Genomic DNA, 27,277 nt, shown 5'->3' with positions numbered 1-27,277 from the left:
AGGAGAAATAACTGTGTTTATCAGATAATGAAAGATGGAGTGTGAGGGGACAGGGCACTGCAGGGAACATTAAGACCTAAGTCTTAATAATTCACACTTTTATAGTGGGAAGGCAATAGCTATCAAAAGATAAAATCCAATAATGGCAATAGAAGGATATTACATGGAAACACGGTGGGAAATAACAAAAAAAAAAAACAGATAAAAATGTTAAAATGTAGCCAGGCGTGGTGGCTCACACCTGTAATCCCAGCAATTTGGGAGGCCGAGGTGGGTTGATCATGAGGTCAGGAGATCAAGACCATCCTGAATAACACGGTGAAACCCTGTCTCTATTAAAAGTACAAAAAATTAGCCGGGCGTGGTGGCAGGCGCCTGTAGTCCCAGCTACTCGGGAGGCTGAGGCAGGAGAATGGCATGAACCCGGGAGGCGGAGCTTGCAGTGAGCCGAGATGGCACCACTGCACTCCAGCCTGGGCGATTGCACAAGACTCTATTAAAAAAAAAAAGAAAAGGAAGGAAAAACAGTTAAAAAGTAGTTCCTTGGCATAGAAACTAGGAATGGGTGATGTGGTAAAGGACTGGTTTTCATTGTAAATTTCTTAATACTGTTTTGGATTTTAAAATGTGTACATGTAGTATAACACTTTGATAAATAATAAATATTGAGGAAAAACCTGAAGAACTGAAAAGTTGGAGAAGCAAGCACTCCTAAGTAGGAAGAAGTAGGTGTGCTGATTTCTAGTAAAAATATTTATAAGTACATGCATTGCCTCTCTCTTATTATTCAATATAGATCAACTTCCTGTACTACCCCTTCCTTTTTATTGGTAAATACTTAAATAATTGCAGTTACTAAAATGCTACATTAGATAATTTAACTACAGATTGACATGCCCATATGTTATTTTCTGACTAAAGAGTGAAGAAAAATGGACTTACCTAAATTGGTGAGGAGGTAAGCAATTTTTTCATAAGCCTGAAATAAAGAGAATACATAGTGAACATTATTCTTCTCTTTTGGAAAAGGCTGGTATTTACACTATTTGAAAAAAAATCTATAATGTATGTTATACAGTGGTTATATTTTACATTAAATAGAAACGTATTGAAACTTAGCATGTAAGGTTTTATATATACATACATGAATGAAATTGATATACATGTGAATGTAAATGTGAGTGAACATATATGTGTGTGTAGATACACTTGTAATCTGTAATAATGAATTTTTTCTGGTAGCTATCTTCATTTTCATTTTGTAAATCAAGAAATGAGAAAAAGTCCCTAAAAGTCATTCAGCTAATCAATGGCTGAGCTGAGATTTAAGCTCAAAATTATAGAGTTTTTTGGCCAGGCAAGGTGGCTCACGCCTGTAATCCCAGCACTTTGGGAGGCCAAGGCAGGCGGATCACGAGGTCAGGCAATGTAGACCATCCTGGCGAACACTGTGAAACCCTGTCTCTACTAAAAATACAAAAAAATTAGCTGGGCGTGGTGGCAGGCGCCTGTAGTCCCAGCCACTGGGGAGGTTGAGGCAGGAGAATGGCGTGAACCTGGGAGGCGGAGCTTGCAGTGAGCGGAGATCGCGCCAAGAGCGAGACTTCATCTCAAAAAAAAAAAAAAAAAAAAAAAATCATAGTTTTTTTTACTACACTGGAAGGTGAAGTAGAAGTCTGAATTCTGTACTACTGATAAAGAAATTTCTAAACTATGACAAAAGACTGTATACATTTGTATTTGTAAAGAACAAATCTGTTTTTGTAGTTATTTAAAACAGATGCATAAGTCAAATCTGTTGAATCTGTAAGTCACAATAGATTTTTCTGATAATATTTTTCCTCTTCTGCCATCTTTTCCCTTCTGCTGTATACTCTGACCAATATTTACATAGACTCAAGGAAAGGGCATACATTTCACAATATTCCAAGTAAATATAGTTGGGAAAGTATTCACTATAGACAGAAGTACTTGTGGGTATATGTATGTGCATGTGACTATTACCTCATAACCACATAATTCCATAAAATATTGTTTAGATTATCATTTCCAATAACTTTGCCTGTTGGTATGAAAAATTAAAAGTATGCATCTGGACATATTAAAAGTTGTTCACCTTCTCTGACAGTTCTTTCAGTAAAATGACTGTCATTACTCATCTTAGCTGTGATTTAAATCTGCCCCTTCCTAAGATTTAAAGTGTTATCTGGAGACAGAAAGATTACACTGAGTACAATACTCTGATTCTCCTCCTAGTGCAGGTTTTTTGTCTTTGTTTTTGTTTTAGCTATACACAAACTATAATTTTCAAATTTTAGGATACGATTACTGTGAACTCATGAACACCAAGTGATTCCTACTATAACGGGTTCTTTTCCATGTCCTATTTATTAAGTGAGATAAACATAGCAGGGTCTCCAAGGAGTACAATAGGATAGACTCGATCGCCCAAAAAATAGTACTTGAGCACCCACTATGACTCTAGCACTGAGTTGAGTTCCTTTGTGGGGATTGAAAGTTAGTTCTAGTTAAATAATTGCCATTTGGCTTGTGCCAAACAGTGCTTTACATGTATTATTATTCCTTAACAACAATTTTGTTACATAGATCCCCATTCTATAGAATGATTCCCATTCTACAGAAGAAGAAACTGAGTCCTAGAATGTCAGGCACCTTAGTGGTGAGACAACTCTACTAAGCAAGTAGCAAAGTCAGGATTGACTATCATGGTTGTCTAGCACCACCTACATTGTGCCTTGTCACATAAACGATTTCATTTTTAACTATTTATTTATTTTTGAGACAAAGTCTCACTCTAACACCCAGGCTGGAGTGCACTGTCATGATCAGAGCTCACTACATCCTCAACTTCCTGGGCTCAGGTGATCCTCCCACCTCAGCTTCCATAGTAAGTAGCTGTAACCACAGGTACACACCACCATGATGCCTGGCTCATTTTCTTTCTTTCTTTTTTTTTTTTCAGAGATGGCTTTTGGGCATGTTGCCCAGGCTGGTCTCGAATTCTTCATCCGTCCCAGCCTCCCAAAGTACTAGGATTACAGACATGAGCCACCACGCCCAGTCCTGTTCAAATTTTTGTCTTAATATCTAGCACATAGAATCACTCTGCAAACTTAGGATGGAAATATCTGCAACTGATGCACTAGGGGGTTACAATAACACTGGGAAGAAAGTTATAAATTACAAAAGATGCCATAATGCTTTTGGAAGACTTTCTGGGGTATTTGCAAACCTGCATCATCCAAGGCCCAAATGCTATGGCTGACTGGCAACATCACTGATGAGCTACAAAATCAGTTCAAGCAGAGTGAATTGTTAGATCTCAAACTACAGACTACAAAGTAAATAATGACTTAAATATATCCAACTCTATGCTGTCTGGCAGCAATCACTTTGGCAGTAGAAACAAGCTGTGAATGTGTGCATGTGTGTGTGATTGTGTAAAGTGGAAAGAGTAAATGCTTGTTGGGGAAGAGGATAAAGGGCTTCAGGGCCAGGCACTACCTGATACAAACACGGGCGCGCACACGCGCACACACACACACACACACACACACGGTAACACGTTGGAGAACGTATACTTTAAAAAATCAGCCACTGACGCATTTAGTAAGCTGACATTCTCTTATTCATATACATTAATTAGGTTAATATATTCATTATCAATTTCTAGTGCATCAGTTAGTGTTTTAGAAACCAAACAAACCTGAATCAAAAAGACATAATCTCTACTTTCATGGAACTCAAATTTCAGTGGCTAGAGATAAACAGCAAAAAAATATGTAATTGGTTAGGAGATGAAAAGTGCTCTGAGGGAAAATAAAGCAGGCAGAGCGGATAGAGAGTTTTGGTAGACACAGAGTACTGTTTTATAGGGTATTCAGAAAAGCCTCTTCAAGAGGGTAGCATCTGAGCAGAGAAGTGCATGCAATGAGGGAGGGAGCCAAGCAGAAATCTCAGCTAAGTATCTTTGAGACACAGAAATGGGAATGCCAGTGCTGAGAGACTGGCACGGACTTGATGTATTTCATGAACGGCAGGGAAGTTAGAGAGAAAGGAGTGGCAGCAATAAGACAGTGAAGTAGTGAGAGATGAGTCATTGCGATCTCACAGGGAAACACTTTTGCAGTGCACAGTAAGCCATGGTAAGGATTTTAGAATTCATTCTCAGCTAAGACTTCACCATCTTCCCAGTAATGCCTTGTTTGGGGTGTTATGCAAAAACCAGTTTGGGAGAAAAAGAACAGCAAAGGCAGGAAAAGGACATGGTTATTGTGAGGGGGCATAATAGGTGGTTCTACATGGGTCTTAGAACTTTTTGTCTTTTAGTCATGGCCCCACAATTCAGCCTTCACTGTGAAAATAAACTCCAAGCTTTTGCAGAATTGAAAAGAGCCTGCCATTTTCCAGTAATCTACTTGTCTGAATTTCTAGAAACTATGGACATAGACATGAACAAACTAAACAAATACATTTATTAAAAAGCCAATCCTCTTATGAGATGAGTCGTTTGACATTACCTCTTTTCTTGGTTAAGATGCATGGTCCAACCCTTTGATCCATCCCAATCCACAATAGCCTATTTGCATTGTAATTGGTAACCAGTGGTAACCAGGTATTAAGGAAAGTTAGGTGTATTTTGAGGCCTTCAGTGATCAGGCCCGTGAAAGAAGTATAGGGATGTATGCTCTGGACTCTAGAGATGGCAATGGATCAACAAAGGAGAAAAGTCCAGAACCTACATGGAGTACTTACATTAGCCAAATGTAGATAGGATTTCTTCTTTTTTTGTTATAGAGTGCTCTGTGCATGGTACATGGATTTTAAAATGAGAGGAGGAAAACCAAAAGGAGTTCATTATTTCATTTAAAAATTAATTAGAATTAATTAAAATTTTAATTTTAGTTTAATTTTAATAAAATTTAATTTAATATTTATAAAATTTGACTTTAATAACATTTTAATTTTTGATTAAAAGAATTTCACCATGCTGAAATGATTTAATTAGACTAATTCCAGATTTTTCAGACTCTAAGAGTACTTCTATTCTGATGTTTCTATAAATTTCTTAAAAGTTGCCCTTTAATCATGAGGCCAGGCAACTGTCATGCTGCTGTAACAGGTAAAATTAGTTAAAGTTGAATTGTCAAGCAACAAGAATATGCATTTTTGGAATAATTTTGCATATTTAATTTTCATTAAAATATTTTTAGTAACATATCCTGATACAATAGTACCATGCTACTTTTGATACCTTAAAGTAGCATATCATTTTCTGAGGGTAGCAAAATAAAGAAAAAAAACGGTAGGCTTAGGAAAGAGCAATTCTCGGTTTCAAATTCTGTCTTTGTAGTTGTTTAGCTATATGCCTGAAAAAGGGATGTTAAAAATAATACACTGATATTTTAATTATTGTTAAATTATGTGTAATTTAATTTTGGAAGATGTAATTTCTGATCTTGATTGTGCATCGAAATTACCTTAGCTCTCTTAAATTAATGATTTTCTAATGCTGTTTGAAGAGTTGGCTGGATAAGAATTACTAGAGAGTATCTTAGAATGATTTGTTTTAAATACAGATTTCTTAGCCCAACAAAGGAGATTCTGAACAGGACTCATGAATCTGTATAGTTTTTTTGCCAGGTGCGTTGGCTCACGCCTGTAATCCCAGCACTTTGGGAGGCCGAGGCGGGTGGATCTCTTGAGGTCAGGAGTTCGAGACCAGCCTGGCCAACATGGTGAAACCCCGTCTCTACTAAAAAATGCAAAAATTAGCCAGATGTGGTGATGTGCCCCCAGCTACTTGGAAGGCTGAGGCACGAGAATCGCTTGAATATGGGAGGCAGAGGTTGCTGTGAGCTGAGATCTTGCCACTGCGCTCAAGCCTGGGAGACACAGTGAGACTCCATCTCAAAAACCAAAAAAATTAAAAATAAAAAAGAATCTTTAGTTTTTCAAAAGTGTTCCAGGTCATTTGATGCGTAGTAAAAATAGAAAATACTATTTTAAATTACTTTCATGACCTGTAAGATGGACTTGTAACCAAATTTTGATTGTTTTAGCCCATATTTTTCTCCCCAGTTAAATATTTATTTAGGAATGCTATGATCCACCCATTTTGAAATGTTTAGAAAATGTATAGTCTTTGGTTATAAGTGTAAATTAAAATAAGTACTGCAAACTTGAAATACATTAAAAATATGATCCCAATAACAAAAAATAATTTTGAGCACATACAGTAAGCAAGATGCTAGGTGGTGAATAAAATATTTCGCATTTATTTAAAGACTTGGACATACAAAAATGAGGACGCTACAGTCCTTGTTCATAAGGAGCTTACACTCTGATAATGGGAGAAATGACATATCCTAAGCACTGTAACAGAAGAATATTCACAAAATGGATTGCTTAATTCTTCAGAAGAATCTGATTGGAGGAATAATGTCCAAACACCCTGCGAGAAGAATAAACACAAAATTCAATTCTACATACGTTATTGAAAAAAATGCTTTATGAAGGAAGTGACCCTTAACTGTAATTTTCAAAGATAAAGAGATATTCGCCAAGAAGACAAATTAAGAATGGCATTCCAGGAAGCACTGTGGAGAAAGAGACAGGGTTACAGCAAAGTTCCCTGGGGGACGAGCAAAAGTGGTTCTGTAGCTTGGAGTGCAGGGTGATTAGAAAGAGAGGTAGCAAGAGACAATTTTTGCCAAAAAGAGAATGGAAAAGTGGTTTTAAACAATGGAGGGCCTCCCAGGCCAGGCTAATGAACTTAGAATTTATACCCAGTAAATACAATAGAAACCCATTAAACAGCCTCAAGCACATGGTAATCGCATTTACTATATAAAAAAGATTCTTCCAATAGTCCTGTGAAAGGGATATAGGAAGAGTTTAGATTAGAGACAGGAAGAGTTTAGATTAGAGACAGGAAGACTAACCAGTTGGAAGCCCGCTGCAACTGCCCAAGCTAAAAATGACAACTAGCTGAATTAAGGAAGGAGAAGCAAGGATGATGAGCAAAAATGAATAAGAAAAATGTTACAGAAGCAAAATTCGCAACAGTTAGTCACTGACTGTTAAGGAGATAAAAGAAATAATTAAGGACTAGTTTAAGGTTTCTGGCTATGTACAGAAACAGAACTATGTTAAAAGTTCCTAATCAAAAAAAAAAAAAAAGTCTGACTGATTTAAACTATTTTTCTATGTCTATATTTTGTAATCCCATGTACATGGATTATATTTGAAAAGCAATTTTGATCAATAAAATATTAATCTAAGTCCTTCATTTGGAGAAAATGATGGTACAGGGATCCTGTAGTCAATCTATTAACAACCAAAAAGCATATTTTTATTAGCTGTCTATTTTGTTTGGTCTGAAAATAGCATAACAAAAGGTAGCATTTCATTTTCTAAATGAATACTTTTGATGGTATAATATTTCACATTAATGGTTTTAATCTAGCCCTACTTGATTAAATCCTCAGGTTAATCCTGTGTATTCAGGTGAATCAGAGGGCTATTTAATAATCTGTGATGTGCTTTAACATCCTGAATAGAAAGAGAATGCATAAATTCAGAAGATCATTGTTATTTTATACTAATTAAATCTGAGGAATATAACCATCTTCTTACATTGTTTATGTTGGCTGTATTATAGTTCACTTCCTTTGCACTCAATTCATTTTATAATCTTCTCCTGAGTTAGTTGCAAAAGCAAAGGAGAAATATTTATGGTCTATTCCACTTCCCAAAATCCCTGAATCTTTATCCTAAATTGCCCAATAAGTAGAAATAGATATTTACAAAAATAGGAGGTAGCTTCTGGTTTCTTCCAGGAACTATGATTGTTTTATAGCATTAAGAAGTTACATGGGTTCTAGTATTCAATTAAGTGGAGCTGGTGGGATGTTGAGGCTCTCAAAAGGTTGCTTCTATGATTCAAATAATACTCTCCTCACTTGCCTTCTGAGTTCAGTCTTTGTTTTCTGTAAAATGCAAGTGCTTTGGAGGAAATAATACATTAAGCCCCATTAAACAAATAACTTAAGAGCAAGTTGTATTGGAACCTTATAAGAGAAAGAGAAAGCCGTAAGGTATGAGAACCAGTTGTGATTCCAGGGAAGGTGTGGTAACTGAGAAGGGGGTAGGAGGTGGAGAAGAGTGAGAGTTTAAGGGATTGAACATTAAGAAGTAACTGGAATAATATAAAACTGGAGTCTGGTTCAACAATGAAAATTTCAGCCATATCTTGATTTCTGCAATGTCAGTGATAATATAAAGAACTATTTTGGGCTGCGCACAGTGGCTCATGTCTGTAATCCCAGCACTTTGGAAGGCCGAGGCGGGTGGATCACGAAGTCAGGAGTTCAAAACCAGACTGGTCAGCATGGTGAAACCCCATCTCTACTAAAAATACAAAAATTAGCCTGGTGTGATGGCACGTGCCTGTAGTCCCAGCTACTCGGGAGGCTGATAATCGCTTCAACCCAGGAGGCAGAGGTTGTGGTGAGCCAAGATCTCGCCACTGCACTCCAGCCTGGGCAACAGAATGAGACTCCATCTCAAAAAAATTTTTAAAAAAATTTAAAAAAGAACTATTTTGTAGGAAAACATTTGAGGATAAACCTCCCATTCTGTTCAAATGCAGGTTCTGTCATGAGGTCTGTCTGACAAGTTTTCAGCTTATTTGAGAATATAGTTATTTTATAAGGTAGAAACTAAGTACTGAATCTTGGATCTGGAGTTTCTGTTCTAGGAGCTGTCATGCTTGCCTTCTAAAGTAAAACTTATTTAACCATATTTGGCTTCTTCATTTTCCTTTCCCTGTCTTCAAAAATATTAAGCCAGTTCATTAATCTATTCAAGATGTTTTTGAAGATCAGTATATCTTTGCAACAAATTACCAAACAAAACAAAACAATAAAACAGAAACACAGGGTGTTTCTATAAAGGTAATAATAATTAATGGGAGGAGAAGATAATTAAGGGACATGAAACTATGGGGGTGGTGCAAATGTAATTGCGATTCTTGCCATTATTTTCAATATTTTCATTATTTTCAATGGCAAGAATCGCAATAACTTTGGTACCAACCTACATTAACACTGATTACCTCAACAGGTACCATTAGGTTTACAGTAAGAAGGGAGATGAGTGGCATTATGAATCGAGGAAAGTGGCTTTTATTTAGCATTTCCAACGTTTTTATACTTCACTACTTTTTGTAATATCAATGTGCTGATTTTATAATTCATAGCTATAAAAGATAAAATAATTACATACCTTAAAAGGACATTAAAAAGAGCAAGACATTTTAAAAATAAGATTACTGAAAATTATCATAGTGGTATGATTTCTGCATGAATTAATTAAATATGTTTAAAAACTTTTTCATATTACTAGACATATTTGATAGAAAGGAAAAATACAAAACAGTGATTCTCTTTCTCTCCAAAGATGGCCCTGAGCATTTAAATATTTATGAATGGGTAATAGAAAACTTTTTTAAAAAGAGTAGAAAATGAATACCAATCAATGCAGACGTGATATAAAGAATTTAGCAAGAAAAAAGAAAAGACTGTCACTGTTTTCATATCTTGAACTGAAGGGAAATAAATGATCAAACTTAAAGATGAAGAAAATGGAGGAGAGTAAAAGTTGGTATTTTGCGATTGGAAATATGAGTATAGGTAGTCTTATAAAGGGAAATGAAATTTTAAAATATCGAAGGGCAGCAAGTGTAGAGAAAGTTAACATTTATTACCATCTTTTATGCACTAGAGAGGTTACTCATTTAATCTTTCAATATCCCTATGTGTTATTTTTATCTCCCTCATTTAAAAGATCCAGAAATTACAGCTCATAGATGTTACATGATATCGCCAGCATTACACAGGTCAAATAGGAAATTTCTGCTTTGCTTTTGTCCAAAGTCGAGTGATTTTGCTAAAGTCACTATTGAAGAACTGAAAAACGTGTGTGTGTGTGTGTGTGTGTGTGTATACTGACAGAAGCGTGGATAGTACTGTGAAAGCCAGGGGAGAGAGGGAAGCACACATGAGAACAGAAGGAATATGGTGTATATGTGCTGGGATGCTGCATCCACTGATAACTCTTTTCTTTACTTGGCAAAAGACAAAACTCAAAAAGTGGCCTAATGTTGCTACTTATATGGCTGTGGTTATAGGGATAACTCATAAAGTAAAGAAAAAAAAGACAGAAAATGTATTTCATTCCTAATTTGTTCTTCATTTTATATAAATAGTAGGACGTTTTAAAAGCAAGGTTTTTTTCTGATTATAAATCAACACCTATATACAGAGATAAATATTCAAACCATCAGAAAAAGTTACATTCTTTTTACAGAATATAATATAAATAGAATAGAATAGAAATGTAGAGAGTGATGTCAGAAATAAGGTTGACTACCATTACCTGGCACTCATCCTTCCCCAACAAAAAGGAACCAAAGCAACAAATAAACCACTATATTGTAACTAAAGTGACTGAAGTAGTGTGCTAGGCAGCACCAGAGGAATGGTAAAATCTATGTGGAGTACAGACACCAAGGATACCATAGAGAGAGAGGAAGATACCCTACCTCTACCACTGTCTCTTCCTTACCAGAATTAGCTCAGAGTCGGGGGGGATTTCTTCCTATGGAGAAAACATAAGCCAAAGATCCTCAGTGGTCCCCATTGCCACCACAAACACCAGCAATACGTGCTACAGGAGAGACCCTAATCCTTAGAGGCCTCAAATCCAAATCCAGTCTGGAGAGTAGCTGAGGTCTGTGCAACTGCATTGCTTCATTGTAAGAGCCCACCGTGAGCATCTCCCACACTGTGACCTAGGCTGCTATGGTACAGTACTATTTTGAACCTGGACCCACGTATACAGTGTGCCTTGCCCTGGGGATCAGCAGCTACCGACTTTCCATTCCTCAGGCCCTGCCATCATACTACCACAGTGCCTACAGTACCATGACCTCAGCTGCCCAGAGCATAGGCCAGATTGGAAGACTGAGACCCTGGCATCCAAACCCATGTGGCATGTGTCACAACCTTCCAATAAACAGGTGAACCTGCAGAGCAGGAAAGCTGCTGAACAGCCTGCTAGCCATCACATCCATGTGCACCTACACTGCACAGTCTGCCAACCCTGTGAGTGCTTATACCTAGCCTGACAGCCAGTCCTATGGTGAATCCACCCCAGAAGCAACTGCTTCAACCTGACTGGCTCCCCTCCCCAGTGTCTGCATATGTTCATGTACAGCCTGAAAGCGGGTCCTGCAGCAGCAGTATCCCCAGGACAGCTTGCTACAGCCTGCCTGGCTCAAGTGCATGCATGTTCCTCTATGGCCTGACAGGTGGTCCTGGAGTGATCCTGTCCCTTCAGACAGAACTTTGCAAAACCACCCAGTGCCACTGCACCCATGAGCACCTGTGCTTGGCACCCTGTGCTTGGCTTCTGACAGTCACTCTGGAAATGGCCACTGCCTCTGGAGGAAACTCACCAGACAGCTTGTTGGCCCTCTGCAGCTTCCTTGTCTGGCTAACATCCAGCCTGCTGCCCCAGCCCCAAGCAAAACCACATTATTGCCCTTATAGTCAACCATACACTAGGCTTCTGAGACAACATCACAGACTTCACTGACAAGTATTGTAGCTAAAGAAACAGCATGAAAATCACATTACAGACTCCACTCAGAACCAAAGCCAAAGCTCCTCTGGGACCACCTACCAAAGAAAGTTTCTTCCTACAAATGCTATTCTATCAAACCAGAAAGAGAAATTTACACTAGATGTGCAGATATCAACATAAGGACACAAGAAACACAAAACAGCAAGAAAATATGACACCTCCAAAGAAACACAGTAAGTCTCTAGTGACAGACCCCAAAGAAAAGAACATTTATGAAATTCCTGAAAAAGCATTGTAAATAATAATCTTAAGAAAATGCAGTGAGATACAAGAGAGCACAGACAAATGATTCAATGAAATCAGAAAAATAACTAATGATCTGAATGAGAAATACAACAACAACAAAAAAGATATATAAAAAAGAACCAAACAGAAATCTTGGAGCTGAACAATTCAATAAATACAACAAAAAATACAATTGACAGTTCTAACAACACACTGAATCAAAGAATATATTTTTAAGCTTGAATACAGGTCTTTTAAAATAACCCAGTCAGAGAAAAATAAATAAACAAATAAGAATAAAGAAAGCCCATGAGACTTATGAAACACCATTAAGTGAACAAATGTTCCCATTATAGGATTATTAGAGAGAGAAGAGGTGGAGAAAGACACAGAAAGCCTATTTAACAGAATAATAGACAGAAACTTCCCAAATATTGGGAGATGTATTTATATCTGAATAGATTCAGGAAGCTCAAAAGTCCCCTATTAGATTCAACTCAAAATGATCCTCTTCAAAGTACTCGTTAATCAAACTGCCAAAAGTCAAAGAGAAGATTCTAAAATCTGCAAGAAAAAACTTTCAAGTTATATATAAAGGAAGCCCTATTAGACTATCAGCAGAGTTCTCAACAGAAACTTTGCAGGCCAGAAGAAAATAGGTTGTTATATTTAAAGTGCTGAAAGGAAAAAAAAAATCTGTCAGGCAATAATACTATATACATCAAAGCTATCCTTCAGAAATGAAGGAGAAATAAAGGCCTATCTAGACAAACAAATGCTGAGGGAATTCATCACCACTAGACTGGCCTTACAAGAAATGCTAGAGAAAATGCTACAATTGGAAACAAAAAGAATATAATTATTGTCAAGAAAACTTGTAAAAGCATAAAACTTAACAGTAGATATAAATTCATAAATCAAACTCAGAATAATCCATTGAAATAACCGTGCTATGTAAACTTTCAATCATCTACTATGAAAGGTTTAAATTCAAATAAAAAACTACAGCAGCCAGAATTAGTGGCTTAAAAACACCTAATAGATAAAGAAGTAAAAATTAAATGACAGGAATATAAATTATAGGGGAGGGAAAAAGTCTAGGGTATTTTTTTCTGTTTGTTTGTTTGTTTTTTTTTGAGACGGAGTCTCGCTCTGTCGTCCAGGCTGGAGTGCAGTGGTGCCATCTCCACTCACTGCAAGCTCTGCCTCCTGGGTTCACGCCATTCTCCTGCCTCAGCCTCCCGTGTAGCCGGGACTACAGGTGCCTGCCACTGCGCCCGGCTAATTTTTGTATTTTTAGTAGAGATGAGGTTTCACCGTGTTAGTCACGATGGTCTCGATCTCCTGACCTCGTGATCCACCCGTCTCGGCCTCCCAAAAGTGCTGGGATTACAGGCGTGAGCCACCGCGCCCGGCCTAGGGTATTTTTTATGTGACCAAAGTTATGTTACTATCAGCTTAAAATAATATATCTACAAGATGATTTAAGTTAGCCCCATGGTAGCCTGAAAGAAAGAAATTACAGCAGTTACACAAATGAAAAGAGGAAGAAAACAAAGCATAGCACCACAGAAAACCATCAAATCACAGAGGTAAACAGAGACACAGAAAGAAACAGATGATCTATAAACAACCAATAAATCATTAACTAAATGGCAGGAGTAAGTCCTTATCTATCAATGATAACTGTTGAGTACAAATGGAACAAATTCTTCAATTAAAACATACTGAGTAGCCAAATGGATTAAAAATATATATCCAACTGTATGCTGTCTACAAAAGATTCACCTCACCATTAAGACAAAGGTAGGCTGAAAGTGAAGGCATGGAAAAGGATATTCCATGCAAATGCAAACCAAAAGTGAGCAGGAAGAGCCATACTTATATCAGATGAAATAGACTGTAAGTCAAAAACTGTTAAAAGACAAAAAAAAAAAAAAATCATTATATAATGATATAGGGATCCATTCATTCAACAAGAGGGTATAACAATTGGAAATATATATGCACCTAACACCAGAGCACCCAAATATGTACAGCAAATAATATCAGATATAAAGGAAGAGAAAGACAGACTACAATACAATTGTGGGAAACTTCAACACCCCACCCTCAACAATAGATAGATAATCTAGATAGAAAACCAACAAAAACAATTAGACTTAAACTACACCATAGACCAAATGGACATAACAGATATTTACAGAACATTCCATCCAACAGCTGCAGAGTAAACATTCTTCTCAATCAACTGCATATGGAACATTCTCTAGGGCAGATCACATGTTAGGCCACACAACTAGTCTTAAGAAATTTAGGAAGACAGAGACCATATCAAGCAAGTATCCTTTTAGACCACAATATTATAAAACTGGAAACAAACAAGAAAAACTTAAGAAATTTTACAAACATGAAAATTGAACAGCATACTTCTAAATAACCAATAATTCAATGAATAAATTAAAAGAGAAATTAACAAATTACTTGAGACAAACAAGATTGGAAACACATCATACCAAAATCTATGAGACACAGCAAAAGCAGTTCTAAGAGAGAAGTTTATAGAAATAAATGCCTAAATAAAAAACAAAGATTCCCAATAACCTGACCATGCAACTCAAAAAAGTAGAACAAAAAGACAAACGAAACCCCAAATTGTAAATAATAAAGCTTAGAGCAGAAATAAATACAATAGTGACTTTCAAAGTTTTCAAAAATAATCAACAAAATTAACAGCTTTTTTGAAAAGATTAACAAATATGAGAAACCTTAGACTCACCACAGAAAAAAGAGAAAAGACCTAAATAAATAAAATCAGAGATGAAAAAGGAGACATTATAGGTGACATCACAGAAATACAAACCATCATGAGACTATTATGAACAATTATACACCAAAAACTTTGTGAACGTAGATGAACGGGATAGATTCCTTGACAAATACAAGTTACCAAGATTAAATTAGGAAGAAATAGAAAATCTGAACACTCCAATAATGAGTGAGGAAACTGAATCAATAACAGTCATCTATTGAAAAAAGGCCTAGGACCTAAAATTGAATACCTATATGCAAAAACAAAAAACAAAAAACAACACTATCTTTCACTACATACAAAAATCAACTCAATTGCAATTAAAGACTCAAGTGTAAAACCTAAAACTATTAATCTACTAGAAGAAAATATAGGGGAAATGCTGTATGACATTGGGTTGGGCAATGATGTTTTTTTAAAAAGACTGCAAAAAGCACAGGAAACCAAACGAAAAACAGATAAATGGGACCACATCAAATTAAAAAGCTTCTACACAGCAAAGGAAACAATAGAATGAACAGTCAACCTACAGAATGGCAGAAAATATTTGTAACTATACATCTGACAAGGGGTTTACATGCATAATATATAGGGACTTAAATAACAGCAAAAAAACAAATAACCTGATTAGAAAATTGGAAAAATACTTTAATAGGCAGTTCTCAAAAAAATTACATTGAAAGGGTCAACAGGTATGTAAAAAAAAAAAAATGCTCAACATCCCTAGTCATCACAGAAATGAAAATCAAAACCACAATAAGATGATACCTCACTCCAGTTAGAATGGCTAGAATCAAAAATACAAAGTAGGTTGGGCGTGGTGGCTCATGCCTGTAATCCCAGGACTTTGGGAGGCCGAGGCAGGCAAATCACCTGAGGTCAGGAGTTCAAGACCAGCCTGACCAACACGGAGAAACACCATCTCTACTAAAAATACAAAATTAGCTGGGTGCAGTAGTACATGCCTGTAATCCCAGCTACTCCGGAGGCTGAGGCAGGAGAATTGCTTGAACCCAGGAGGTGGAGTTTGCAGTGAGCCAAGATCACCCCACTGCACTCCAGCTTGGGCAACAAGAGCAAAACTCCATTTCAAATAAATAAATACAAAGTAAACTAGCATTGGCTAGGATACAAAGAAAAGGGAACACTTACACGCTGTTGGTGGAATTGTAAATTAGTACAGCCACTGTGGAAAACCATATCTATGAAGTTTCCTCAGAAAAATAAAAAAGAGAACTATATGATCCATCAATCTCACTCCTGGGTATATATCCAAATAAATGAAATCAGTATGTTGAGGAGATATCTGAATTCCTACGTTTATTGCAGCACAATTTACAATAGTGAAGACGTGGAATTAACACATATCCTTCAATGGATGAATAGATGAAGAAAATGTGGTGGGGGCGGGGCCAAATATGGCTGACTAGAAGCAGCGGGGATCGCAGGCTCCCCTCCAAAAGAACCCTAATAGCATGTGAATCCTGCACCTGCAACCAAGGTATCCACGTTCTCTCATCAGAATCGACTAGGCGGTTGCCATGCCCCATGGAGTGGAAGGAACAGCACTGTGGTGCGGTGGCCCTCCTGAGAGCCACAAGTGGTAGGGAAGCCCCCACGCCCCCAGCCAAGGGAGGCAGCCAGTCAGTGTGCTCCTCAGCCTGGGAAACTGTGCTTTTCCAACGGAACTGTTGCAACCCATGGATTTGAAGATTCCACTTGTGAAGCCATGCCACCTGGGACTAGGGTCCCAACTATGGAGCTGCACAGATTCTCAACAGCCTCTCAACAAGAATCTGCTTAAGCCTGCTGAATTCCTTGGGGTAGGGGCCACCAGCACCACAGCTGCAGCTGCCTGCTGTCTAAGTCCTTTGAGCTCTTTGAAGGAGGGATGGCAGCCAGCACTGGGACTAATAGCTGCCTAACACACTAAGCTTCTTGGGCAGGGGAAGATGGCAGGCATCTCTATAGCTTCAGGCTGTGCTTTTCCTGTGCTGGAGCCAGGGAGGCTGGACGGTTTGTTCACAAGAGGTGTCCCCCCATAGCTCAACACACAGTCTAATGTGGCAGACTGCAGCCAGAGGACCTCTTCAGGTCTTCTCCTCACTGGGCGGGGCCTCTCTGCAGGAACTCCAGTAACTCCAGCCAGGGGCTCAGGGACAGAACTGTGATCTCCCTGGGCCTGGGTCCCTAGGGACAGGGTTTGCTGCAGTTTCTATAAATCAGCAGACTTAGCCTTTCCTCCTCTTAATTCTGAGAAATCCAGGCAGCTCAGAAGACTGGGTTTCACCCCAGCAAAGCACACCCCCTCCACCAAGGGACAGTAAAAGTGCTTCCTTATATTGCCCCTGTACCCCGTGCCACCCTCCAACAGGGGGTGTCAGACACCCTATGCAGGAGAAATCCTACTGGCATCAGCTTGGTGCTCTTCAAGGTCAGAGATCTCAGAGGAATGAGCAGGCACCCATCTTTTCTGTTCTCCAGCCTCCCTGAGTAACATCTACAGGCATGGGGGTGAATAGGGCCTGAAGGGAACTCCCAGTCAACTGCAGTAACCCTCCAGAAGGGATACCTGACCATTGAAAGAAAAACAAACAAACAGAAAGCAAGAACAACAGCATCATCAACAACAAAAATGTCCCTACAAAAACCCCATCCAAGGGTCAGCAGTCTCAAAGATCAAAACTAGACAAACTCATTAAAATGAGAAAGAATCAACGAAAAAATGCTGAAAACCCAAAAGGCCAGAGTGCCTCCAAATGACTGCAATGCTTCTCTGGCAAGGGCACAGAACTGGACAAAGGATAAGAACAAAGTGACAACAGTAGGCTTCAGACAATGAGTAATAACAAACTCCACTGAGCTAAAGGAACATGTTCTAACCCAATGCAAAGAAGCTAAGAACCTTGGTAAAAGGTTAGAGGAGGTGCTATGTAGAATAACCAATCTAGAGAGGGACATAAATGACCTGATGGAGCTGAAACACACAACACAAGAACTTTGTAAAGCATACACAAGTATCAATAGCTGAATTGAGCAAGTGATTCTATGCACCCAATACAGGAGCACTCAGATTCATAAAACAAGTTCTTAGAGACCTACAAAGAGACTTAGACTCCCACACAATAATAGTGGGAGGCCTTAATGCCCCCACTGTCAATATTAGAAAGGATGTCAAAGTTTGAAAACCACATTGCTGAAATAAGGCATGCAGACAAGATTAGAGAAAAAAGAATGGAAAGGAATGAACAAAGCCTCTGAGAAATAGGGACTATGTAAAAAGACAGAACCCATAATTGATTGGAGTACATAACGGAGATGAGGAGAATGGAAACAAGCTGGAAAACACACTTCTGGATACTATCCAGCAGAATTTCCCCAACTTAGCAAGACAGGCCAACATTCAAATTCAGGAAATATAGAGAACAGCAAGATACTCCATGAGAGGATTAACCCCAAGACATATAATTATCAGAGTCTCCAAGGTCGAAATGGAGGAAAAAAATATTTAGGGAAGTCAGAAAGAAAGGCCAGGTCACCTACAAAGGGAAGTCCATCAGACTATCGGTGGACTTCTCAGCTGAAACCCTACAAGCCAGAAGAGAGTGGGGCCAATATTCGACATTCTTAAAGAATTTTCAAACCAATTTCATATCGTATCATATGGAATTTCATATCCAGTCAAACTATACTTCTTAAGCAAAGGAGAAATAAAATCCTTTCCAGACAAGCAAATGTTGAGGAATTCCACCACCACGAGACCTGCCTTGCAAAGGTCCTGAAGGAAGCACTAAACATGGAAAGGAAAAGCTGGCACTAGCCACTGCAAAAATACACCAAAATATTAAGATCAATGACACTATGAAGAAACTGCATCAACTAGTGTACAAAATAACCAAATAGCATCATGATGACAGGATCAAACTCACACACAACAATATTAACCTTAAATGTAAATGGACTAAATGCCCCAATTAAAAGACACAAACTGGCAAATTTGATAAAGACTCGAGACCCATCGGAGTCCTGTATTCAGGAGACCTATCTCATGTGCAAAGACACACATACGCTGAAAATAAAGGGATGAAGGAAAATATACCAAATAGAAAGCCAAAAAAAAAAAGCAGGGATTACAATCCTAGTCTCTGATAAAACAGACTTTAAACCAACAAAGAATAGTGACAGACCTTAATACCCCACTGTCAATATTAGATAGATCAACGAGACAGAAAATTAACAAGGATATTCAGGACTTGAACTCAGCTCTGGACCATGCAGACCTAACAGACATCAACAGAACTCTCCACCCCAGATCAACAGAATATACATTCTTCTCAGCACCACATCACACTTATTCTAAAATTGACCACATAATTGGAAGTAAAACACTCCTTAGCAAATGCAAAAGAACAGATATAATAACAGTCTCTCAGACCACAGTGCAAACAAATTAGAGCTCAGGATTAGCAAACAACTACGTAGAAAGTGAACAATCTGCTCCTGAATGACTATTGGGTAAATAATAAAATTAAGGCAGAAATAAATAAGTTCTTTGAAACCAATGAGAACAAAGACACAATGTACAAGAATCTCTCAGACACAGCTAAAGCAGTGTTTAGAGGGAAATTTATAGCACTAAATGCCCACAAGAGAAAGTGAGAAAGATCTAAAATCAACACTCTTAACAATCACAATTTAAAGAACTAGAGAAGCAAGAGCAAACAAATTCAAAACTAGCAGATGACAAGAAATAACTAAGATCAGAGCAGAACAGAAGGAGATAGAGACATGAAAGTCCCTTCAAAAAATCAATGAATCCAAGGGCTGGTTTTTTGAAAAGATCAACAAAGTTGATAGATCACTAGCAAGAATAATAAAGAAGAAAAGAGAGAATAATCAAATAGACACAATAAAAAATGATAAAGGGAGATCACCACTGACCCCACAGAAATACAAACTACCATCAGAGAATACTATAAACACCTCTGCACAAATAAACTAGAAAATCTAGAAGAAATTGATGAATTCCTGGACACATACATCCTCCCAAGACTAAACCTGGAAGAAGTCAAATCCCTGAATAGACCAATAATATGTTCTGAAATTGAGGCAGTGATTAATAGCCTACCAACCAAAAAAAGCCCAGGACCAGACGAATTCACAGCAGAATTCTACCAGAGGTACAAAGAGGAGCTGGTACCATTCCTTCTGAAACTATTCCAAACAACAGAAAAAGAGGGACTCCTCCCTAATTCATTTTATGAGGCCAGAATCATCCTGATACCAAAACCTGGCAGAGAAACAACAAAAAAAGAAAATTTCAGGCCAATATCCCTGACAATCATTGACGCAAAAATCCTCAATTCAATACTGGCAAACTGAATCCAGCAACACATCAAAAAACTTACCCACCACCAAGTTGGCTTCATCCCTGGGATACAAGGCTGGTTCAACATATGCAAATCAATAAACATAATCCATCATATAAACAGAACCAATGACAAAAATTTGTCTTGGTTATCTCAATGGATGCAGGTTATCTCAATAGATTATCTCAATAGATGCTGAAAAGGCCTTCAATAAAATTCAATATCCCTTCAGGTTAAAAACTCTCAATAAAATGGGTATTGACAGAACATATCTCAAAATAATAAGAGTTATTTAAGAAAAACCCACAGCCAATATCATATTGAATTGGCAAAAGCTGGAAGCATTCCCTTTGAAAATCAATAAGGATGCCCTGTCTCACCACTCCTATTCAACATAGTATTGCAAGTTCTGGCCAGGGCGATCAGGCAAAACAATGAAACAAAGGATATTCTAATAGGAAGAGAGGAAGTCAAATTGTCTGTGTTGCAGATAACATGATCCGATATTTAGAAAACCCCATTTTCTCAACCCCCAAAACTCCTTAAGCTGATAAGTAACTTCAGTAAAGTCTTAGGGTACAAAATCAATATGCAAAAATCACAAGCACAATAGACAACATCAATATACAACATCAATAGACAAGCAGAGAGCCAAATCATAAATGAACTCCCATTCACAATTGCTACAAAGAGAAAAAAATTCCTAGGAATATAGATAACAAGGGATCTGAAGGACCTCTTCAAGGAGAACTACAAACCACTGCTCAAGGAAATATGAGATGACATAAATAAATGGAAAAACCTTCTATTCTCATGGAAAGGAAGAATCAATATTGTGCAAATGACCATACTGCCCCAAGTAATTTACAGATTCAATGCTATTCCCATCAAACTACCATTGACATTCTTCACAGAATTAGAAAAACTACTTTAAGTTTAATATGAAACCAAAGAAGAGCCCGCATAGCCAAGACAATCCTAAGCAAAAAGAACAAAGCTGGAGGCATTACACTACCTGAATTCAAACTATACTACAAGGCTACAGTAACCAAAACAGCATGGTACTAGTATCAAAACAGACATACACACCAACGGAACAGTACAAAGACCTCAGAAATAACACCACATATCTACAACCATCTGAATCTTCAACAAAACTGACAAAAACAAGCAATGGGCAGAGGATTTCTTAAAATCAATAAATGAGTTGATATCATAGAGGAAGTTTTATCAGAGACTGCGTTGGGGAGGAGAGGATGGGGAGAGGTTGATCAATGGGTACAAAATTATAATTAGATAGAATAAATAAGTTATAGTGCTCTATTACACAGTAGAGTGACATTGTTTAACACTTAGGTATTTTACATTACAAAATAGGTAGAAAAGAGGCTTAGATGACCATCGCAAAGAAATGATAATTGCCATGAGGTGATGGTCATACTAAATACCCTGAGTTGATCATTATACAATATATATATGTTCAAAACATCCAATTATACTCCTAAACATGTACGATTATAATATGTGAATTAAAATAAACATACTAGCTAAACAAATACAAATCCCTATGAACAAAAAGTTACACTAAATCAAAAGAGTGTGCCACATTTTTTCTCACTACTGAGGGACCAATATTGTTAATATTTGTTTGTAATTTCTTAAAGTTTCAAAATCCAGAAGACTGTATGTGTATTCTAGAAAAAATGGAATCAAGTAAACTTTTATAACCTTATATAACTGTATTTCATGTTCTTAAATAATATTCACATAGCATTTTAATGGTTTATATGATACTACCTTATATAGAATTTGAATAACTTTCTTTTATTTTTGGTTATTTAAGGGGGTCTCTTTTCTAATATCTACTACTCTAAATAATACAATAACTGATAATCTTTCTATATGAATCTTGGATTATTGATAATTCCTTTAAAATAGAATATTGGAAATTAATTTTAAAAAAGATTTGTCCTTTACTAGATTTGAATAGAATATAAGCTTTTTGTAGCAAATCTAGAAAATTCAAATATGTGATAAATATTAGACAATATGTAAAGAAAATAAAAATTACTTATATTCTTCAAGAGGTAACTCTAGAAACTATTTTGATCTATACTAGCCATTATTATGTATATAGCTGTAAATGCTCTTTAGTTTGAGTTTTGATATTACCATTGCCAGATATATTTTAAAAATCAGGTTGATGTTTACCCAGGAAGCATTATTTCTTTATCTAAATGCTGGATTAATTTGCACAACAGGTAATTATCTTTTTATTTAATTTTTTAAAAAAATGTAATATGGTGCCTATGATAAGACTGCTTTACTAGTTTGTAATATTGTTTTACAATTTCTTTCATGATTGACAATCTACTTAGAATATCTACTTTTACTTTAAGCAGTTGTGACTATTTATCTTTTCCCCAGAAAGGCTTACATTTTCTTGAGAGTTTTCAAACTTACCAGCACGGAAATTACATGGGTTGGGGAAGGGTGGATGGGGAGACGTTGATCAATGGGTACAAATTATAATTAGATAGAAGAAATAAATTCTAGTGTTCTATTACACAGTAAATATCTTTTTTTTTTTTTTTTTTTTTTTTTTTTTTTTTGAGGCTTGGTCTCATGTTATCATTCAGGCTGGAGTGCAGTAGGGTGATCACAGCTTATTGTAGCCTTGACATCTGCTCTCAATTGATCCTCCCACCTCGGCCTCCTGAGTAGTTGGGACTACAGGTATGCACCACCACACCTGGCTTTAAAAAAGTTTTTGTAGCAATGAGATCTCACTATTGCCCAGGCTGGTCTCAAGCTGCTGGGCTCAAGTAATCCTCCCGCCTTGACCTCCCAAAGTGTTGGGATTACAGGCATAAGCCACCATGCCTGGCCCCTCTTCTAATATTTTAATCTCCTTTACATCTATAAATGTATCTGGTAAGATGATTTGTGGCTATTTACCTATCAAATACCATCAAGTATGGCTTCTCAATGCCCACAGTAGGCAAAAATTAACATCATATCCATACTCTTTACATACCAGTCACACCTCCAAAGCTAGGCACTGATTTACTTTTCCAATCTTATTTTTCTTTATTCTAATATGTTTCACAGACACTTCTCATTATTTCCTTAAGGGCAAAGAACATGCATTTCTGTGATTCTGTCCATTTGTGGGCTGAATTTCTTCAAACAACAATCTCCTTTCTGCTCTTTCTTGGCTGATCAGAATAAGCACCCTCTCTGTTTCTATTCAAGTCTTCTGATCCACTATCATAAAACTTCTCACGAGCAATAGATGACTTTTTTCTCACCTTACTCAGGGCCCTTTTTGCTTCAACTATTGTGCATTCTTCATTGAATTCTCCAATTCTCTTTCCCCACTAGACTATAAGATCCTGGATAGCAGAACTATGACCAGTTACTATTATTAATTTTTTTGTCAACCAACCTACTTACAATAAGAAATGAGTCAATTTAAGATCAAATTGGGCGACTGCTTGTGTGACCTAGAAATAAACACAACTACTTAGTTATTTTTTCCCAGATAATAGGGCCAATTGCAATAACCTCTGTCTACTGAAAAGCTGTCACAGTTCATACTGATTTTGTTACAAACAAGATGTTTTACTATATACCAGAAAAGTATCAGCAAAAATGTAAAAATCTACAGTGTCTGTGCTGAAAATGACTCTTCCATCAATGTGGTGCTTGTGCAGTGCACAACCTATACTATCTTATATATACTACCATATAAGTTTCCCACTTCCAAAGTGTATTTTTTCAATGTTTATTGTAAATTTTAAATTATGAGTCAAGAGCATAAATTATTTTACGGCTCATTTAGACATAAGGTAAACAATATTCTCTTTCTACAAATTAAACTGGACATGAGCAAAGTAAACTCCAGTAGAAGATGTTAACTACTGTCCTCATAATAATGTGTACTCATTTATAACCGTGACTGTTCACTTTTCTCTTAAGATCTTCTCTGATTATTGTTTTAAAGCTGAATAGCAAATGGTCTCAACTCCCTCCAGGCTAAACAAGTAATGTCAGTATCAATCATATTTGGAATCAAATGCATATCATCTATCTATAATACCAACCTTATTACTTATGTATTGCTCAGCTATATCAAAGAAATTATCTCATGATGTAAATATACTAACATTCACACTTATTATATGCAAGTTATTTAAGCTCTTTGAATCTCAGTTTCATTATTTACATAATGAAGGATACTGGAACTGTTGGAAGAATTAAAGATATTATCCTTAATGTGCCAATAGGTGCCTTCTATTTTCAGAGGAAATTGGTTCCCATTGATAGACCTTGTTGAAGACATAGGCCTATGCATACTGTTGTGCCATCAACCATGGACATTTTGTCCATAAGTTATTAAGTGCACGTGATGTTGAAACAAAAAGGTGCTTTCTTTGAGTAACTAGCACATAAAAATACTGGATGATTTAAGTTAAATAAGCAGTTGAAACATGAGGAACATGGTCATATGAAGAGTCAAAGAAGATAATAAAGGCATAGCAATGCCACAGCATGCCAGACTATGACAAAATGGAATAGTTAGGCAAAATCTGTTATCTTTCTTATAGAACAGAGCAGGTATGCAAAGAGAAGCACTGGGAAAAGGAGAGAAAGGAAAGAAGTTAGAAAGTGAGGGAGGGAAGGAGGGAGAGGGAGTGAGAGGAAGGGAGGGAGAGCAAGGAAGGGAGGGAGAGGATGTGAGAGAGGGAGGGATTAAGGGAGAGAGACAGAGGAGAAGGAAGGAGAGGAGGGGAGGGGAAGAGGGCAAGAGAGGGGAGGGGAGGAGAGGAGAGGTGAGGAGAGAAGAGGAGAGGAGAGGAGAGGAGAGGTAGGGAGAGGGGAGGAGAGGAGGAGAGGAGAGGATGGAGAAGAGAATAGGAGAGGAGAGGGGAGAACAGAAGAGAGAAGAGACAAACGTTAGATTCGTAGAAAGAAAAATGGAGTAACTGCCTTATTGTTTTTCATTTCACACAAAGACTAGTAGATAACAATACTTCGCTTTCAAAAAGATTTTCCCATATCTTTCCAACAAGTTTTCTTATAAAATGGAGTTTATTGGGATGATTTTAAAGCCCCAAAAATTCTTTATTTGTTTGAAAAGTGCATAGCACCATCTCTAGTACACACTAGATACTAAGAGAATGGAAGCTATCACTAATCAGATTATAAACTCAAAAACGCATGGAAGATAATACAATTGGAATTTATTTTAATTTCAAAAATCTATCATCTAAACCAGAAAGATGAAATCTTTTCTGTTAAACTGAGTTGTCATTGACAGAAATGTGGCTTGGTCTTATTTTGGCTTCCAGGTAAATACATTTCAAATATAAAGGAAACATAGACCTCTCCCCTTTCCACGCCTTTTTTATCTACTGAAGAATAACATTATAGACACTTACGAGATTCAGCAACATAATGATTATGAAATTGATACAGACAGCAGCAGCAGATGTTGCAAACTGCCAGTATTGTTTGATGAAATTCCACTTGAATGATGCAAACTGTTCCATGACAACCAGGCGGTACACCACGACTCCAAATACTGCAGTGATCACCAAGGATATCTACAATATTAGTGACCAGAAAAAAATCCATATTTTACATCATTAACAAGTCAAAAGCAAAACCATAGATCAAATCTACTGTCCCTAAGAATTGAAGGTATTTACCTTTCCAGGAAAGGATATCTAGATTTAATTTTCTCCTTTAAGGAAGTTATATTCTAGTCAAAATAAATAGGACAAAATTTGTCATTTTAGTATGATAACAAAGTTATCACACTAACATGCAAATTCTGCCCAATGTCCTCTTAAATGGAATGCTCATTTTTAACACAAGATATCTAATCCATCAGGTCAACTCATAATTTCCATTTTATCTTAGATGATCTCTGTTTCTCCCAAAAAGTATTTTCTTTAAAAAGGTGCACAAATTGCCTTTGTAAAGTCCCCATAACCTGTTGTGACTTCTGTTTGTGTAATTGTATGTATTACCAAGGTGTTGGAAAGAATAAGGTTTCTGATGTTCTCAGTGTCACAAAATGAGTTGGTATCATTGAACTTACTTCTAAATTTGGAATCCCAAAACATTTTGATATTGATGGCTATACTTTACCATGAAGAATATTCCTGAGACAGAAACAAGAAGACGAGTGACTTTGTCTGAGGAAGGCTGATGTGGTTCAGGTTTTCCCGTGATGGGATTTACGATCTCCATCTTGTAATACTTGGCTTCAAACTGGGGACGAAGTGTTTCCTATGAGAGAAACTAAAGTTATCAAAATATCACAGCCATAAACTAAAAAAAAAATACCCCCAAGAGTTGATACAATACTCCTAAATTTGGCCTACTTTTGTATTAAGTCTTCACAATAAAGCAGCCTTTTAAAAATAACATCAAATTGCCTTCCAAATAAATCCTGAGCAGTATGGTAATCAGTATAATTTTCCACTAATGTAATTTAAAGAAACATCACAGAAGTGGTCTGAAAAATACATACTTCATTCATCTCTATTATCTTCATAAAATAATACATTTTGTTAGTAGGAAAGATCAAGGGAAAAATCTAATGATGGTTAACTGTTTCCAGCCTGAATGCTAGGGCAGCAGATAATTTTCCATATCCTGTAATAACCCAGTTTCCCTATTTCCTTGTATGCTAACATCTTACCTCCTCTTCTTCCCATTCAATAAGGTCCCAAGTATAGGTCAGTATACTCCTTCTCCTTTTCCAAAACTCCAGGAAGACTGTGGCTATAAAATATAAAAATGATAATTCTTTACACAAATCACATCATATTACTTTTCTTCTTTATATTGATGTATCTTATCTCATAATTAAAATTAAATTATTAAAGTAATTAATTAAATTTTTATTTTTCCCTTTTCCTCTTCTTCCTGTGTTTATACATCATTAATTAGTGTATCCATTAACATACACTGCTAGAGGGGTGTGATTTCTTTTACTGGAACCAAGAAGCAGGGACTTTTTGTCATCAGAGCTCATCAAAATGATGCAATCAATATTACTGAGCTAAATATTGACCCTTTTGACCTGCATATGCTTATTCAAAATCTAAAGACTTAAATAAAGCCT

General features: G+C 36.9%; 1 protein-coding gene across 1 annotated transcript in view; it reads right to left on the bottom strand.

The window, feature by feature from the left end:
• The window catches only part of LOC105507699 (anoctamin-3), a 65,322-nt gene extending 38,379 nt beyond the window's left edge, over positions 1-26,943 (bottom strand). Inside the window, exons 1-4 of the mRNA XM_011936299.1 lie at positions 26,852-26,943; positions 26,296-26,436; positions 25,581-25,745; positions 943-979 (exon numbers count right to left, since the gene is read on the bottom strand). Of these exons, the coding sequence (XP_011791689.1) occupies positions 943-979; positions 25,581-25,745; positions 26,296-26,397 (304 nt within the window). The 5' untranslated portion in view covers positions 26,398-26,436; positions 26,852-26,943. The remainder of the gene's footprint in view (positions 1-942; positions 980-25,580; positions 25,746-26,295; positions 26,437-26,851) is intronic.
• Positions 26,944-27,277: the final 334 nt, after the last annotated feature.

Source organism: Colobus angolensis, unplaced genomic scaffold (genome assembly GCF_000951035.1).
Source record: "Colobus angolensis palliatus isolate OR3802 unplaced genomic scaffold, Cang.pa_1.0 Scaffold152, whole genome shotgun sequence".
Lineage (NCBI taxonomy): Eukaryota > Metazoa > Chordata > Mammalia > Primates > Cercopithecidae > Colobus > Colobus angolensis.
This window is presented reverse-complemented; position numbering and strand designations above follow the sequence as displayed.